The following is an 11,751-nucleotide window of genomic DNA, read 5'->3' as shown; positions in this document are numbered from 1 at the left end:
CCCTGAGAGCCAAGGCTTGCCCGGCCTGCCCTCCTCGCCTACCCATGGGGCCTTACCTGAGCAATGAGCTCTTCCCACCCCCGACTGAAGCCTGGCTCCAGATGGTCTCCTCAGATCCTGAGGCCCAAGGTTGGGGGGCCTGGGGCAGGACTGAAAAGACCTCCTTGGTGCCGAGGGCTGGGAGTGGAGCAGGAAGTGACAAGGAAGCGGAGGAAAATGAAGATGCGGGTTTCCTTCTCTCCCTGCTGGAACCAGAGAACCTGGCCAAGTCCCCAGTTTACAACCAGGTAGCACCCAGTCACAAACCATGGGGGAAGGTGTGGACCTGGGCATGGAGGGAGGGGCACAGGTGACCAGGAGGCGAAGGAGCCAATGCTTCAGACCTCTGACTAGGGGGAGGTGTCCAGGAGGGAGAGGCTTCTGGGGCCTTAGCTCCTAGTCCTGGTCATCCCCTTGTAGCTATGGCTTTCTGCCGGGGCTGGCTGGTCACGCCTGCTCTCCATTCTAGAGGGGTCTGAAGGTCACCTCAAGCTTACTGTGGGGTGGCCAACAGGAGTTGGAGGCCATCAAGCAGAAAATGTGGGCCATGGAGCATGCTGAGGCCCAGCCGGAGCCACTCTGTGTACAGAGAAAGGCCACAGAGGAAGAGAGGGCTGACGTCAGACAGCTGCTGAGCCCTGAGACCGTCGGTAGGAACCTGGGATTCTCTCTGACCCTGTCCTCAGATGAACAACTGTCCTTCTGAGTCCTTGGCCACTCATCTGAGACTCTAAACCCACCTGCGTTCAATGGAAAAGTACTCGGCATGGGTTTACTATGAGGACAGTTGAGGGAACACTCTAGATCACACCCACAATCCACAGTGTGACCTCGGGAGCCTGGGAGGCTTTCTTTGGGGGTCACGAGGAATGGGCTTCTCAGTGAGGTCCTCCTCTCTCCCTACAGACTGCTTCTTCTCTAGGTCCTCCAAGGAAAATGTGGAGGCCGACCACAGATCTGTCTATGTAGGCAATGTGAGTAGAAGAGGGGGTGACGTGGTCACAGCCCTCCTAGGGTGTCTGCCCCCAATTAGGGCATTTAGCTGGGCAGACCCCCTCCGAGACTACCCTGGGTGGAGCTGGCTGTGAGTTTGAGGCAGGAGGCTATAGAGTTGTAAATGCAAGTGTCTCCAAGGCCAAAGTGGGAGCCTGGTGCAGAGGGAAGGTAAAACCCACGGGGCCGAATAGTGCCCAGGCCTTGATGTTCATTCAGCCGAAGATGAGCTCAAGTATTCAGGTTTAATGGGCCGCACACCCGGCTGATTCCTGGGACCCAACCAGCTGTCCACATAGGAAACACTTAACTGTCTCTCAGCATTGAACCCTGGGCAGGAGTGGATAAAGCTTCAGCCCATGCCCAGCCAGGGGCCAACCAACCTTGGGGGGGGGGGTCCCTCCAACCCCTTTCTGCCACAATGGCCTCAGCAGGAGGGAGACAGGGAGAGCCCAGCACTTACATCAGGTACCCTTTCTGAGGGCAGGTGGATTATGGTGGCTCAGCTGCAGAGCTGGAGGCCTACTTCAGCCCCTGTGGGGAGATTCACCGGGTCACTATCCTGTGCGACAAGTTCTCTGGACACCCCAAGGGGTCAGTGCGGGGCTATGGCAGGCTGGGCAGTGTGGGTGGGGCTGGCCCCTCACTCCTTGCTCCATTGTTGGCCACCTCTATCCTCCCCCAGCTATGCATATATAGAGTTTGCTTCGAAGAGCTCTGTTAAGGCCGCTGTGGGGCTGGATGAGAGCACCTTCCGAGGTCGGGTCATCAAGGTATGTTTCCCCAGGGGTCTCCATGTGCCTGTGGGCCACCACTGAGCCTTGCGCGATAACTCACAAATCCTTCAAGAGGCTTGGAGAGGCTAGAGTGCTAGCCCTAGGAGACATAACTACCCAGCCTGACCCTTTGGGCATCTTAGCCGGGTGGGGGCATTGATCAGAGTTAGGAATTGATGGAAACTCTCAGACCTAGGGTGGGGCTTGGTGTGGGCGGGGCCTGCAAGAATGGGGCCAGGAAGATGCTGGCCATAACCAGTATGTCCTGTGATCACAGCTGCATCCAAGTAAAGGTGGAGGGATTGTTTCAGCCTAAGTGATATCACAAAGTCAGGAGCCCCAAACCCTGGTCTCAGCCTGGGCCCTGGCTTCAGGCTACCCTGGCAAGAAGGGTGCGGACGAGTGTCTTGGAGCATGACATGGGTTCCATCCAGGTACTTCCCAAAAGGACGAACGTCCCAGGAATCAGCTCCACAGACCGTGGTGGGCTGCGGACACACTCGGGCAGCAGGGCTGCCTTCCTGCATGGTAGCCTCCATCGAAAAGCTCGGTTAAGATCCCATGGACGGAGCCGGTAAGTGGGCCCGAGGGGAACTCCGAGTCTGGAGAGCTGAGCAGCAAGGTTCTTGGAGCCTGACCCTTGTGCTGGCCGTGGCCAATCTGCACAGTGTCATGCTAAGGGAAGACTACTGTCCCTCACATGAGCCTTAAAGGTCGGGGCACCTGGCAAGGGGCTGAGGGGGAGGCCTCGTGGTTTCCAGCAGCGTGCACAGGCTCTGTAAGCTCCCTGCCTGGTGGGGCTGCTTCTTCCTGGGCACTAGGACTCTGCAGGCGACGAGCAGCCTCCTCTGGCCTGAAGCATAGACTAACTAGTATAAATAAGGCTGCAGCTGAGCCCATGGGCCACATGTGACCAATTCTAGCCCCTGGCTTCCTTCCTTCTCTGGAGTCACCCCCTCAATAAAGCAAAGGTGTCCCCAACAGCTCGTGGGCAGCTCAGTGGTAACTTTAACCCTTGCCCTGTTCTCCAGGCTCATGCCCTCTGATGGCAAGTGAGCTGCCTCTGTTCTCCCCCCAACCCCCAACTCTCTGCAGGGGCCATGGACGAGCACCGCCGTGGTTCTCACCGTACTGAAAGGACAGTCCAGTTTTTAAAGTGTGGCCAGGAGTAAACTGCTGTCTCCCTACTCACTCCAGATGGGTCTCCAAGCCTGGCAGCCCACAAGGGTCTTTGAAGGTGCCCAGATCACCAGGTCCCAGTGGGAAGGCACTGGGCAGGGAGATTCGGAGGGGAGGGAGGCTCAGGGTATGCTGGGATTGGCATTCTCAAGCACTTTTAAAGAAAAATAGACATGTGTGTTAATAGTGGAACATAAATTATTAAACTTGAATATATTTTAAAAGCATGTAACAAGTCTCATCTCTTGACTCCTCCCTCGGATACAGGTCTGCATTGCCCCTCTCTCCACGGCTCCCCACACAGAGGGTGGTAATGGGATATGTATGGCATGAGTCAGAAGAGGGGGCTCTCGCTCTGTCTTCTGATTCAACAAAACGTGAACAAAATCCCACCCCTGTAATTCTTCCTCCGTGCCTCAAACTGGCTCTCTAGCTACACCAGCACTTCACCTCCATCCTGCCCTGGAAGTTATCTGAGCTCGTCAGGTCAAGAAGCAAAAGTGGGGCCTCTATGCTGAACTCTGTGTATGTGTGTGTGTCTGAATGTCGGTCTGTCTGTGTCTGTGAATGTGTGTGTCTGTGAACGTGTGTATATGTGTGAGTATGTGTGTGTCTGAGTGTATGTGTGTGTCTGAGTGTCTGTGTGTGTATCTGGCAGGCTACCCTGCTCTGCCACTGCACTGGGGAAGACAGCTGGTCAGGCCCGGGTCTGCCAGGTGCACATGCCCATCTGCACTTACCACCTTGCTGTATGTTAATATTATTCTTTAAGCCCCAATAGAGCTGCCATGTTTGCCCTGCTCCCTGCACCTGGAGACTGCTCTGAGAACAAGCTGTGCCCTTTTCTAGGCTCCATTCTCACATGTCCTCTGTCCTGAGTGGACAGCCCCCACCCCCCCAGCAATGCAACTACATCTTCACCTCCTAATCCTGAAGGCAACCTGTGACCTTATTGAAAAAAATCTCTGAAGAAACATAATTCACTCCAGAGCCAGGTGTGGTGGTGCATACCTTTTAATCCCAGCACTCAGGAGGCAGAGACAGGCAGATCTATGAGTCTGAAGCCAGCCTGGTCTACAGCGTGAGTTCCAAGACAGCCAGGGTTACACAGTAAGCTCCTATCATCATCGCCATTACAGTAACAACAACTACTCCAGGAGCATCCCAGACTGCCCATGGACCACACATCCAACAGCAGGTGAGGCCTGGGACAGCTGTGAAGAAGGGAGGCAGAATCTGAGCTGGCCAAGGCCTAGAGTAGATTCTCTCTGTATGCCGCAGGAAGTAGCCCTGCCTCCAGCCACTGTGTTAACTGTCCAAGGCCAAGTCTGCCTGTGGTATGAATACGGTAGCCCCCGTGAGCCTGGACAGCCTTTTCTTTCACCTATGAAAGCAATTGGTTCCTTTCTGACCAGCCAGGAGTGACTGCCACCCAGTGGGCAGATGGTGAACAGCAAATTGGCCCCAGTGTGGCCTTGTGGGAAGAGGGAGGATTCCCCAGTATCAAAGTGAACTGGCAGGGCCCTTGACAAGGGTGACGCCTGCTCCTCTTCACATTCCAGCTTCAGGACTTCCAAGTCCCTGGCCCAAGTCCCTGGCCTGGGTCTCCTAGCAGGATATTTGTTCCTGAGACTTGGGTTTCTCCCACCCGACGTCATTACTGTCAGCTCAGTCACTCTGTGTGTGTGTGTGTGTGTGTATCTCAAGTTCTCTTCTTGGGAAGGACCCAGGAATGTCCAAGCCAAGGACAGAAGGTACAAACACCCCTCATTCTACACAGTAGTGAGAACCCCACCGGCCCTGCAGCCTCTGCCATGAGCATTATCAATAGCAAGCCACAGTTTTCTCTCCCACAGGACCCAGGTCTGTAGAAGGACAGTACCAGAAGGGAAGACAGGCAGCTGATGGCCCTACAGACTACCTACAGTAAATCACAAGAGCCACCATCTTGGCCCCGGGGTGGGCAGCCTGCTTCTTAACAGGCAGGTGGTGACCACGCTCTCCAAGGCCAACCTCAGGGTGAAATTCACCTGCAAGCCTGATGCCCACATCCAGGCAAGCAGAGCACATTATAAGCTTGCTTTGCTAAGCTTGATAGTGAGAAGACTCAACACATGTGCACACACACAGTGCTCTTACACATAATCTGTCAGGAAACCCAAACAGGAGCTAGATTTTATTGCCTCACATATGAAAAGCTGACATGAGCTGTCTAGGGCTGGTTCATCAGCCCAGACTCGGCCCCTTTTGTTCCATCCTCCTCATATTCATGCTCTCAGCAGGGAGGCCTAACCTCTCCAGGCAGGAAGAAAGCCAAGCCTTGAGTGTTGTGCACATCAGCCGGACTTTTAAAGTGTCTTTCCTGCAGGTCCCTCCCAGAACCACTCTTTACATGCTGTAACTGCCTGTCCTGGTGTGAAGTGGGGGGTGGGGGAGCAAGCGGCATTGAGCCAAGTTTCTCCAGGAAACCTGAGGCTCGCTCTGTCAGGAGGGAAGACTGGCGAATAAGATGCAGTTCCCAGGGCAGCTAATACTCTGGGAGGGTGACCTCCCTTAAAAACTCAAGGTCCCAAGATTCCACCTGCCTGGTGCTCCCTCCTTCCCTTGCCACAACCAAGCTCCTGCTAGAGGCTTTAACCAAGCACATCTGGGCTCTGTCCACGTCCGCCAGCTGCATGGTGAACTTCTCCAAGCGACTTCATTTCCCACTTTTCTTGGTCAGGTGGGTGGTCTGGCTTCGCGTCTTACTTCATTCTGTAATAACCTTGTGCTCTTGGAGAGAAGCCCTGAGATGCAGAGATGGACTCTGTCCCACTCCACCCAGCTCATGCGGACAAATCCCAGCCTGCTGGGCCCAGCCATGAGACACTCTACAGGGAAGGAAGGGGAGGTCCTTGGCCAAGGACTGGGGAAGCAAGAGACTGTGAAGACAGAATGGAGCCATGACAGCTAAAGGGGACTCGGGCTCAGGACAGGTCCTCTTGGCCTCTGCCTCTCCCAGGACACCAGTATTTAGCTATGCTGTCCCGTGGCACGGAAGAGCACCACCTCCACACAGCCACAGGACTTCTAAGGAGAGCCTGGTTTGTCCCCGGGGATGTATGGCCTAGGAGCAGCATTGGGGACCTTGCTGACCTCCATGCTCACAGACAGGAAAGGCTCCTGGAGTTTCTCCTCTGGCACGTGGGAAACAGCAGCTGCTTTGATGCTGTGTTTCACAGAGCTTTACATCTCTTACCACCCCCTGAGGCTAGCGCTGGGCACGGCACTGGGCTAAGGCTAGCAATGAATGGTAGGTCCAGACCATCGAGGGCCCTTGCACAAGAAGGAAGGTGTGTGTCTGTCTGCCTCAGGGTTGTCTCTCTTCTCTGAAGCTGGCTCTAGGCTGCCCATACCCTGCACCCTTCTGGACCGCCCACCTGCTCAGACAATGGGGGCCCACAGCCTTCTGTACACAGCATCCTCCCCTACACCACCTGGCTGTGGTCACAGCCCCTACATCACTGCAGAGTCTCTGAGACCGGCTAGCTGGTCCTCAGCTGAGCCCTCTCTGCTGACACAGGACAAAGTAGATCTCATGTTGTGAGGCCTTTAGTAGAAAGGCACAGAAAACACAGCCCTGCCCACAGGTTACACTCAGGGAGCAGAAAGGGAATAAATAAGTATCTTCCAACAGGGATGAACGCAGGCTTCTCTTTCGGATGACTGGGGCAGAGGCCGCTCAGCACACCTGGACCATCATTGAAGTCACCATGGTATCAAAGGCCCTGAGAAGAGAATCCAGATTTAGAGCAGGACAGGCTATGGGCCTGCCCGACCAGATCCTCGGGATTCTGGGGTTTTTCTAGGGCTCAGAGAAGCAGACTGTGTACCCACCATATCAGTCAGTGACACCCACCTCCTGACTCCACCATCCCTGCACAGCCCCGACAAGGCCTACTATGCCATAGATTTTCCCAGCATGTCTCCCACGGTAAGGCCCACAAGGAGCAGGCAGGGGTAAGCAATGAGTCCCACGAGCAGGCAGTGCTGCCTTTGCCCTGCACGGCTTGGGGACACCTGGGGTCTCTGTCTTAGGATCTAGGTGGACCCAAAACACTTGATGTCTCAGCCAAAAGGAGGTGCCACTAAAGGGCCTGCTTGAGCCACCTGTCAACTGAAAGCAGCTCCTTGGGAACAGTCCCTGAAAAAGAAAATTCTGGGGCTGGAGAGATGGCTCAGTGGGTAAGAGCACTGACTGCTCTTCTGAAGGTCCTGAGTTCAAATCCCAGCAACCACATGATGGCTCACAACCATTCATAATGAGATCTGACGCCCTCTTCTGGGGTGTCTGAAGACAGTTACAGTGTACTTACATACACTTTGGGCTGGAGTGAGTGGGGCCGGAGAGAGAAGAAAAAGTGTCTGAAGACAGCTACAGTGTACTTACATATAATAAATAAATCTTTAAAAAAAGAAAGAAAGAAAATTCTGCACGAGGTCCATCCACCTCGAGGGGAGACACCCAAGCCCAACACAAAAGGCATGCCAAGCTACAGTGGGAGGACACTGCCTCCGAAAAGGGTATGGCCACAGCATGAGCCCTTGCTGAGCCTTCTCTAGGTCCTCAGGTACCCACGGACATACCTAGGAGGTCAGGTGGGTGAGCCTTGGCCCAATCTGCCCATACACACAGAGGTCTGTGTCAGCGCTAAGTTAGGAAAATGGGGCTGGCTGCTTTGAAATAGCGGCCTTGGGACAGGTCTCCTAAGTGGTTCACTTGCTTTCCTAATGACCGTGTTGTCAAAAAGCAGGCCCCACCTCGACTGAATGCGGTCTCCAGGATTGTAGAAAGGGTTGCACATCACGTCTGTGTAAGAGTTATGCAGCTTCCGGAACATCTAGAAGAACAAACGAGTGCCGTTTAGATGAACACACGCATGGGGCTGTTGCAGGCTTTTGCCTTCCCAGTGAGGAAAGGAAGGGGCGGTCACCCACCTCAACCCTCTGCACTTACACTGCGGATCTCGTTGTCCCGAAGGGCTGTATTGGAGGAATCCACCACCATGACAAATTTCACCTTGGAATTGGTCACATACCCATATCTGTACAGCTGGTTAAGGAAGAAGCCTTGGCACGGAGGCTGTGTGACTGCATACGACACACACCGCTTCACAACCAAGAGTCTGCAGACCCGGAAACCCTTGTGAACGCTTATATCAGAGAAGCCTAACACCTGGAGTGAGAGGAAGTGCCAGGCTCGGGTGGCTAAGCCGGAACCACGTAGGTGTGCACCTGAACTGGGGACAGTCCAGCCTCTTTTTGAACTGATCCTGGGCCCGGGATGTTAACTTTTACCATCAGAGTGTTAACACAGTGACTGTTACGCCAGTGTCACTGTGGAAAGGCTACAATTAATCCCCATGTGAATGGCTTGGATTCTATGGGTTTTTTGTTTTGTTTTGTTTTGTTTTGTTTTTTTCGAGACAGGGTTTCTCTGTGTAGTCCTGGCTGTCCTGGAACTCACTCTGTAGACCAGGCTGGCCTCGAACTCGGAAATCTGCCTGCCTCTGCCTCCCAAGTGGATTCTATGGTCTTAATAATTTGTCCAAATGGAATGTCCAAGAGTTTACAGTGCCACACAAGACTGAGCCTAACAACGGTATTATGAAACAATCGCCCTTGATTCAAAGTTGGTGGCCTCTAGTGAGCACAGGGAAGCCCGGATTCCCACTATGTCAACTTGTATACTCCTGGATGCTCAGCCTTGCTTTTCCAGGGATTCTTCCAATTAAAGGGAGACAATGTTCAGAGGCCTCTGTTAGCTTCAGGCCGCCTGCCTGCCTGCCCAGCTGAAACCCCTTACACATTTTCTTTGCCAGTGCTTCCTCCCAGACCCCACTCTGTGAGTGTGGGACGGGTGCTGAGCCGTGGTGGATACACCTTGTAGTCCTCGGTTGGGTAGAGCAGGCCCAGGTACAGCTCCCTCTGGTCCACCAGTGCTTTCCCCATAGCAGAGATCTTCTCATCCACCACATCCAGAGACGTGTGCACCATGTAGTGGAACTTGAGCTCATTCTCTGTGGGAGTGCTTCGGATGTACAGAGGGTAATTCTGCAAGAAGAGATGGCGACCCACCTAGTGAGTTCCGGCTCTAAGGACAAAGTCAAAGCACTCGGGTCAAAGGTCAAAGGTGTGCTCTCAGCCTGCCAACGACTCTCTACTGCTTGAGGCACTGTGGCATGCTGCCTTCAGGGACATAACCGAACCTAAGGAGGACTGTCTGCAGAGAGTGGACTAGAGATACGACCGGGTGGCATGGCACTTGCCTGACATGCACAAGGCACTAAGTCCAATTCCCAATACCAAAAAGAAAAGCAATATTGGATCAGAGATGTAACTCGGCGGTGGAGTGCTTGTGTCGCAGCATTAAGCCCTAGTTCTCTCACCTGCACCAGAAAGGAGGAGGAAGATGAGGAAGAAAAGGGAGAGAGAATGGAAGCAGTAGAGGCAAACCACGGGGTCAGGAAGTGAGCGGAAACGACTCCGGAATGCCAACCTGAGCACAGCCAATAACATACCCTGACACTCCTCTTCCTAGGATCACTTCTGCCTCAACCACCAACACACTCTGTAGTGTCACCTCAACAGCAGGAACGCTAGCTATTTCTTAACGTGCCACACTAGGGCAGTGGTGTTCGAGCCACTGAATGAATCCCCACGTCGGGACAGATATAGGACTTCCTCCTCTTGAGTCTATCAAAGCAGCAGCTGCTCTTTTACATTGAGTTTTGATTTTGGTGGGCTTACTGGGGGTCTAACTCCCTCTTTCATACTGACGGCTTCACAGCAGTCTAATCCATGATGGCAGACCTCAGGGAAAGTCTAGTAGGATACAGGCTTCATGCAACAGGATACTGTGGCCCTCTGGAGCTGTCTTAGCATCCATAAACTGCTTTCCAGAAAGAAATGAATATATATGTTGGCCAGCAAGATGACAGTTGGGAAGAGGGTACAAAGGGGAGAGGGACGCTGTCTAGCGGTTTGCAGGCCTTCACGGTGGAGTAGAAGGGTGCAAAAGGCATGAAGGATACTATCCTAAGGCAAAGAAAGAAAAGGACTTGGATTCTAGGCTGATATTTAAATAGCACGGGCTGGGCAGCCAGGGGACGAGCCGGAAGGCGGGGCAGAAAGACCGGACGCGGAAGGCAGCTGAGGCCGTGGAAAGAACGCGTAGAGCGAAGGGTGGGAGGCTCCAGCGACCCGCTAAGCTTCCCGGTGGATCTCAAAACCCGGAGGCCGAGGCCTGCAAGCCGGCGGCGGACGGCTGTCAGCTGTCAGCGAAAGCGAGCCGGAAGGATCCTGATCACAGGGCTTGGCGGAGGCTTGGAGCTCAGGTTGAGAAGATCAAGTCCATGGCTGGAAGGAGGCCCGCCGCCCGCCGCCCGCCGCCCGCCGCCCGCCACTCGCAGCTTCACACGCACCTCCTTGGCGATCACCGCGATGCACACCGCCATATTGGCAGGCTGTGCGCCGCATCATGTGACCCGATGTGGGGCAGGCCCCTCCCATTTCCCCTCCCACCAAGGCTCAGACCCCGCCTCTCTCTTCCATGGCTCCGCCCAGCCACTCTGGTCCGGCTTTGGTCCCGCCCCTTTCCCGTAAGGCCCAGCCCACTCTCTTGTCACTCAGGCGGCCTAAGCCCCACCTCTCCCTCTTCTTTCCTCCGTGGCCCTGCCCCTCCTCTCATTCTGCCTCCAGGGCCCGCCCTACAGTCCAAAAGGGACCGCGGCGGGCTTGGGACCGGCTGGGTCTTGGCTCCTGCGCGGGAGCTTGGTTTGCTATGGCGGCCTGTACCACAGCCCAGCAGCTGCTGCTGGTACTGAGTGCTCTAGGATTCTTGGCCGCGGGTGCTCCGCAGCCCCCCAACATCGTGCTTCTACTCATGGACGATGTAAGTGGGGCCGCGCGGCGGGGGGACACGGAAGACACAGGGCAGCCACACGGCGGATGAGCAGTGACCTGAGGGAGGCCCAGACCCCGGTGTCACATCTTTCACTGTTTCCGCAGTGTGGGTAGGTGTTCAGAGAGTCCCTTTTCTTCCTACTTCCCCTCCCGGGAGCGGGTTGACATTCTCCGCCCCTCAACAGGTGGCTGCCTTGGTGCCCACCTCCACCAGCCTGACCTCTGGGGGAACTGACCACAGAGCCAGGCATAGAATGTCACCTGGGGGTGGGAGGGCAGGCGTGCAGCCTGTGGTCATTTATGAATTCTGCTCTGGGGCAGATCTCCCTCCGAGTCCCTGACTGAGGAATCTGTCTCCCAGAAGTGACATGAAAGCTTAGAAGTTAGTCATGTAGAACACTAGGTCAGATAGAAACTATCCAAACTGAAGTGGATGGACTCTGTCTTCCTCGCAGCCCCNCCCCCACCCCCCCCCAGACACACACTGTGGAGTGGCATCTGTTGGCTGTTGTTAGAATCAGAGTCACATCCAGTTCAGGATGATTTGAAGCAAATCAGAGGCTAATACCTGCAGAGGCTAATTAATAGCCAAACCAGCCCTCCGCAGGTCCTTCAGACCTGTGCTGACCCACACTTACCTCCTCAAAAGGGGGAGAGAGGTGCTGTCTAGCGGTCTGTGGGCCCATCAGAATAGAGAGGTGCTATGTATGTAAAATAAATTGGATTTTTTATTTATTTATTTATTATATGTAAGTACACTGTAGCTGTCTTCAGACACTCCAGAAGAGGGCATCAGATCTTGTTACAGATGGTTGTGAGC

At 54.5% G+C, this 11,751-nt stretch overlaps 3 protein-coding genes across 4 annotated transcripts in view; 2 read left to right on the top strand and 1 right to left on the bottom strand.

Annotated features, from left to right (window-relative positions):
* On the top strand, window positions 1–3,207 carry Pabpn1l (poly(A) binding protein nuclear 1 like, cytoplasmic). 2 transcript variants are annotated; one of them, XM_021220736.1, is made up of 7 exons: window positions 1–287; window positions 554–689; window positions 946–1,013; window positions 1,520–1,626; window positions 1,718–1,805; window positions 2,243–2,382; window positions 2,904–3,207. In XM_021220736.1, the coding sequence occupies exons 1-7, from the start codon at window positions 45–47 to the stop codon at window positions 2,941–2,943; spliced, it is 822 nt and encodes a 273-aa protein (XP_021076395.1). In that variant the 5' UTR covers window positions 1–44; the 3' UTR covers window positions 2,944–3,207. The 2 variants fall into 2 exon arrangements, with proteins under 2 accessions (XP_021076395.1, XP_021076394.1); XM_021220735.1 differs by having other exon boundaries at window positions 2–287; window positions 509–689; window positions 2,904–3,132.
* Window positions 3,208–6,560: 3,353 nt separating this feature from the next.
* Window positions 6,561–10,525, bottom strand: Trappc2l (trafficking protein particle complex 2 like). The gene is made up of 5 exons (XM_021220560.2): window positions 10,451–10,525; window positions 8,908–9,080; window positions 7,984–8,071; window positions 7,788–7,867; window positions 6,561–6,754 (listed from the first exon to the last, which is right to left on the bottom strand). The coding sequence occupies exons 1-5, from the start codon at window positions 10,481–10,483 to the stop codon at window positions 6,709–6,711; spliced, it is 420 nt and encodes a 139-aa protein (XP_021076219.1). The 5' UTR covers window positions 10,484–10,525; the 3' UTR covers window positions 6,561–6,708.
* Window positions 10,526–10,662: 137 nt separating this feature from the next.
* The window catches only part of Galns (galactosamine (N-acetyl)-6-sulfatase), a 33,932-nt gene continuing 32,843 nt past the window's right edge, over window positions 10,663–11,751 (top strand). Inside the window, exon 1 of the mRNA XM_021220340.1 lies at window positions 10,663–10,920. Coding sequence (XP_021075999.1) covers window positions 10,810–10,920 — 111 coding nt within the window. The 5' untranslated portion in view covers window positions 10,663–10,809. The remainder of the gene's footprint in view (window positions 10,921–11,751) is intronic.

The sequence above is a fragment of the Mus pahari genome, chromosome 20, assembly GCF_900095145.1.
Source record: "Mus pahari chromosome 20, PAHARI_EIJ_v1.1, whole genome shotgun sequence".
Taxonomy (NCBI): domain Eukaryota; kingdom Metazoa; phylum Chordata; class Mammalia; order Rodentia; family Muridae; genus Mus; species Mus pahari.
This window is presented reverse-complemented; position numbering and strand designations above follow the sequence as displayed.

What these genes read in the sequence shown, in the direction of transcription:
- Pabpn1l (XM_021220735.1), top strand. Translation starts at nt 45, where the DNA reads ATGGGGCCTTACCTGAGCAATGAGCTCTTCCCACCCCCGACTGAAGCC. An exon ending in GATCTGTCTATGTAGGCAAT is followed by an intron (nt 1,014 to 1,519) that starts GTGAGTAGAAGA and finishes TTCTGAGGGCAG; the next exon opens with GTGGATTATGGTGGCTCAGC. An exon ending in AGATCCCATGGACGGAGCCG is followed by an intron (nt 2,383 to 2,903) that starts GTAAGTGGGCCC and finishes AACTCTCTGCAG; the next exon opens with GGGCCATGGACGAGCACCGC.
- Trappc2l (XM_021220560.2), bottom strand. Translation starts at nt 10,483, where the DNA reads ATGGCGGTGTGCATCGCGGTGATCGCCAAGGAG. An exon ending in TCGCGGTGATCGCCAAGGAG is followed by an intron (nt 9,081 to 10,450) that starts GTGCGTGTGAAG and finishes CTCTTCTTGCAG; the next exon opens with AATTACCCTCTGTACATCCG. An exon ending in GGGACAACGAGATCCGCAGT is followed by an intron (nt 7,868 to 7,983) that starts GTAAGTGCAGAG and finishes TTGTTCTTCTAG; the next exon opens with ATGTTCCGGAAGCTGCATAA.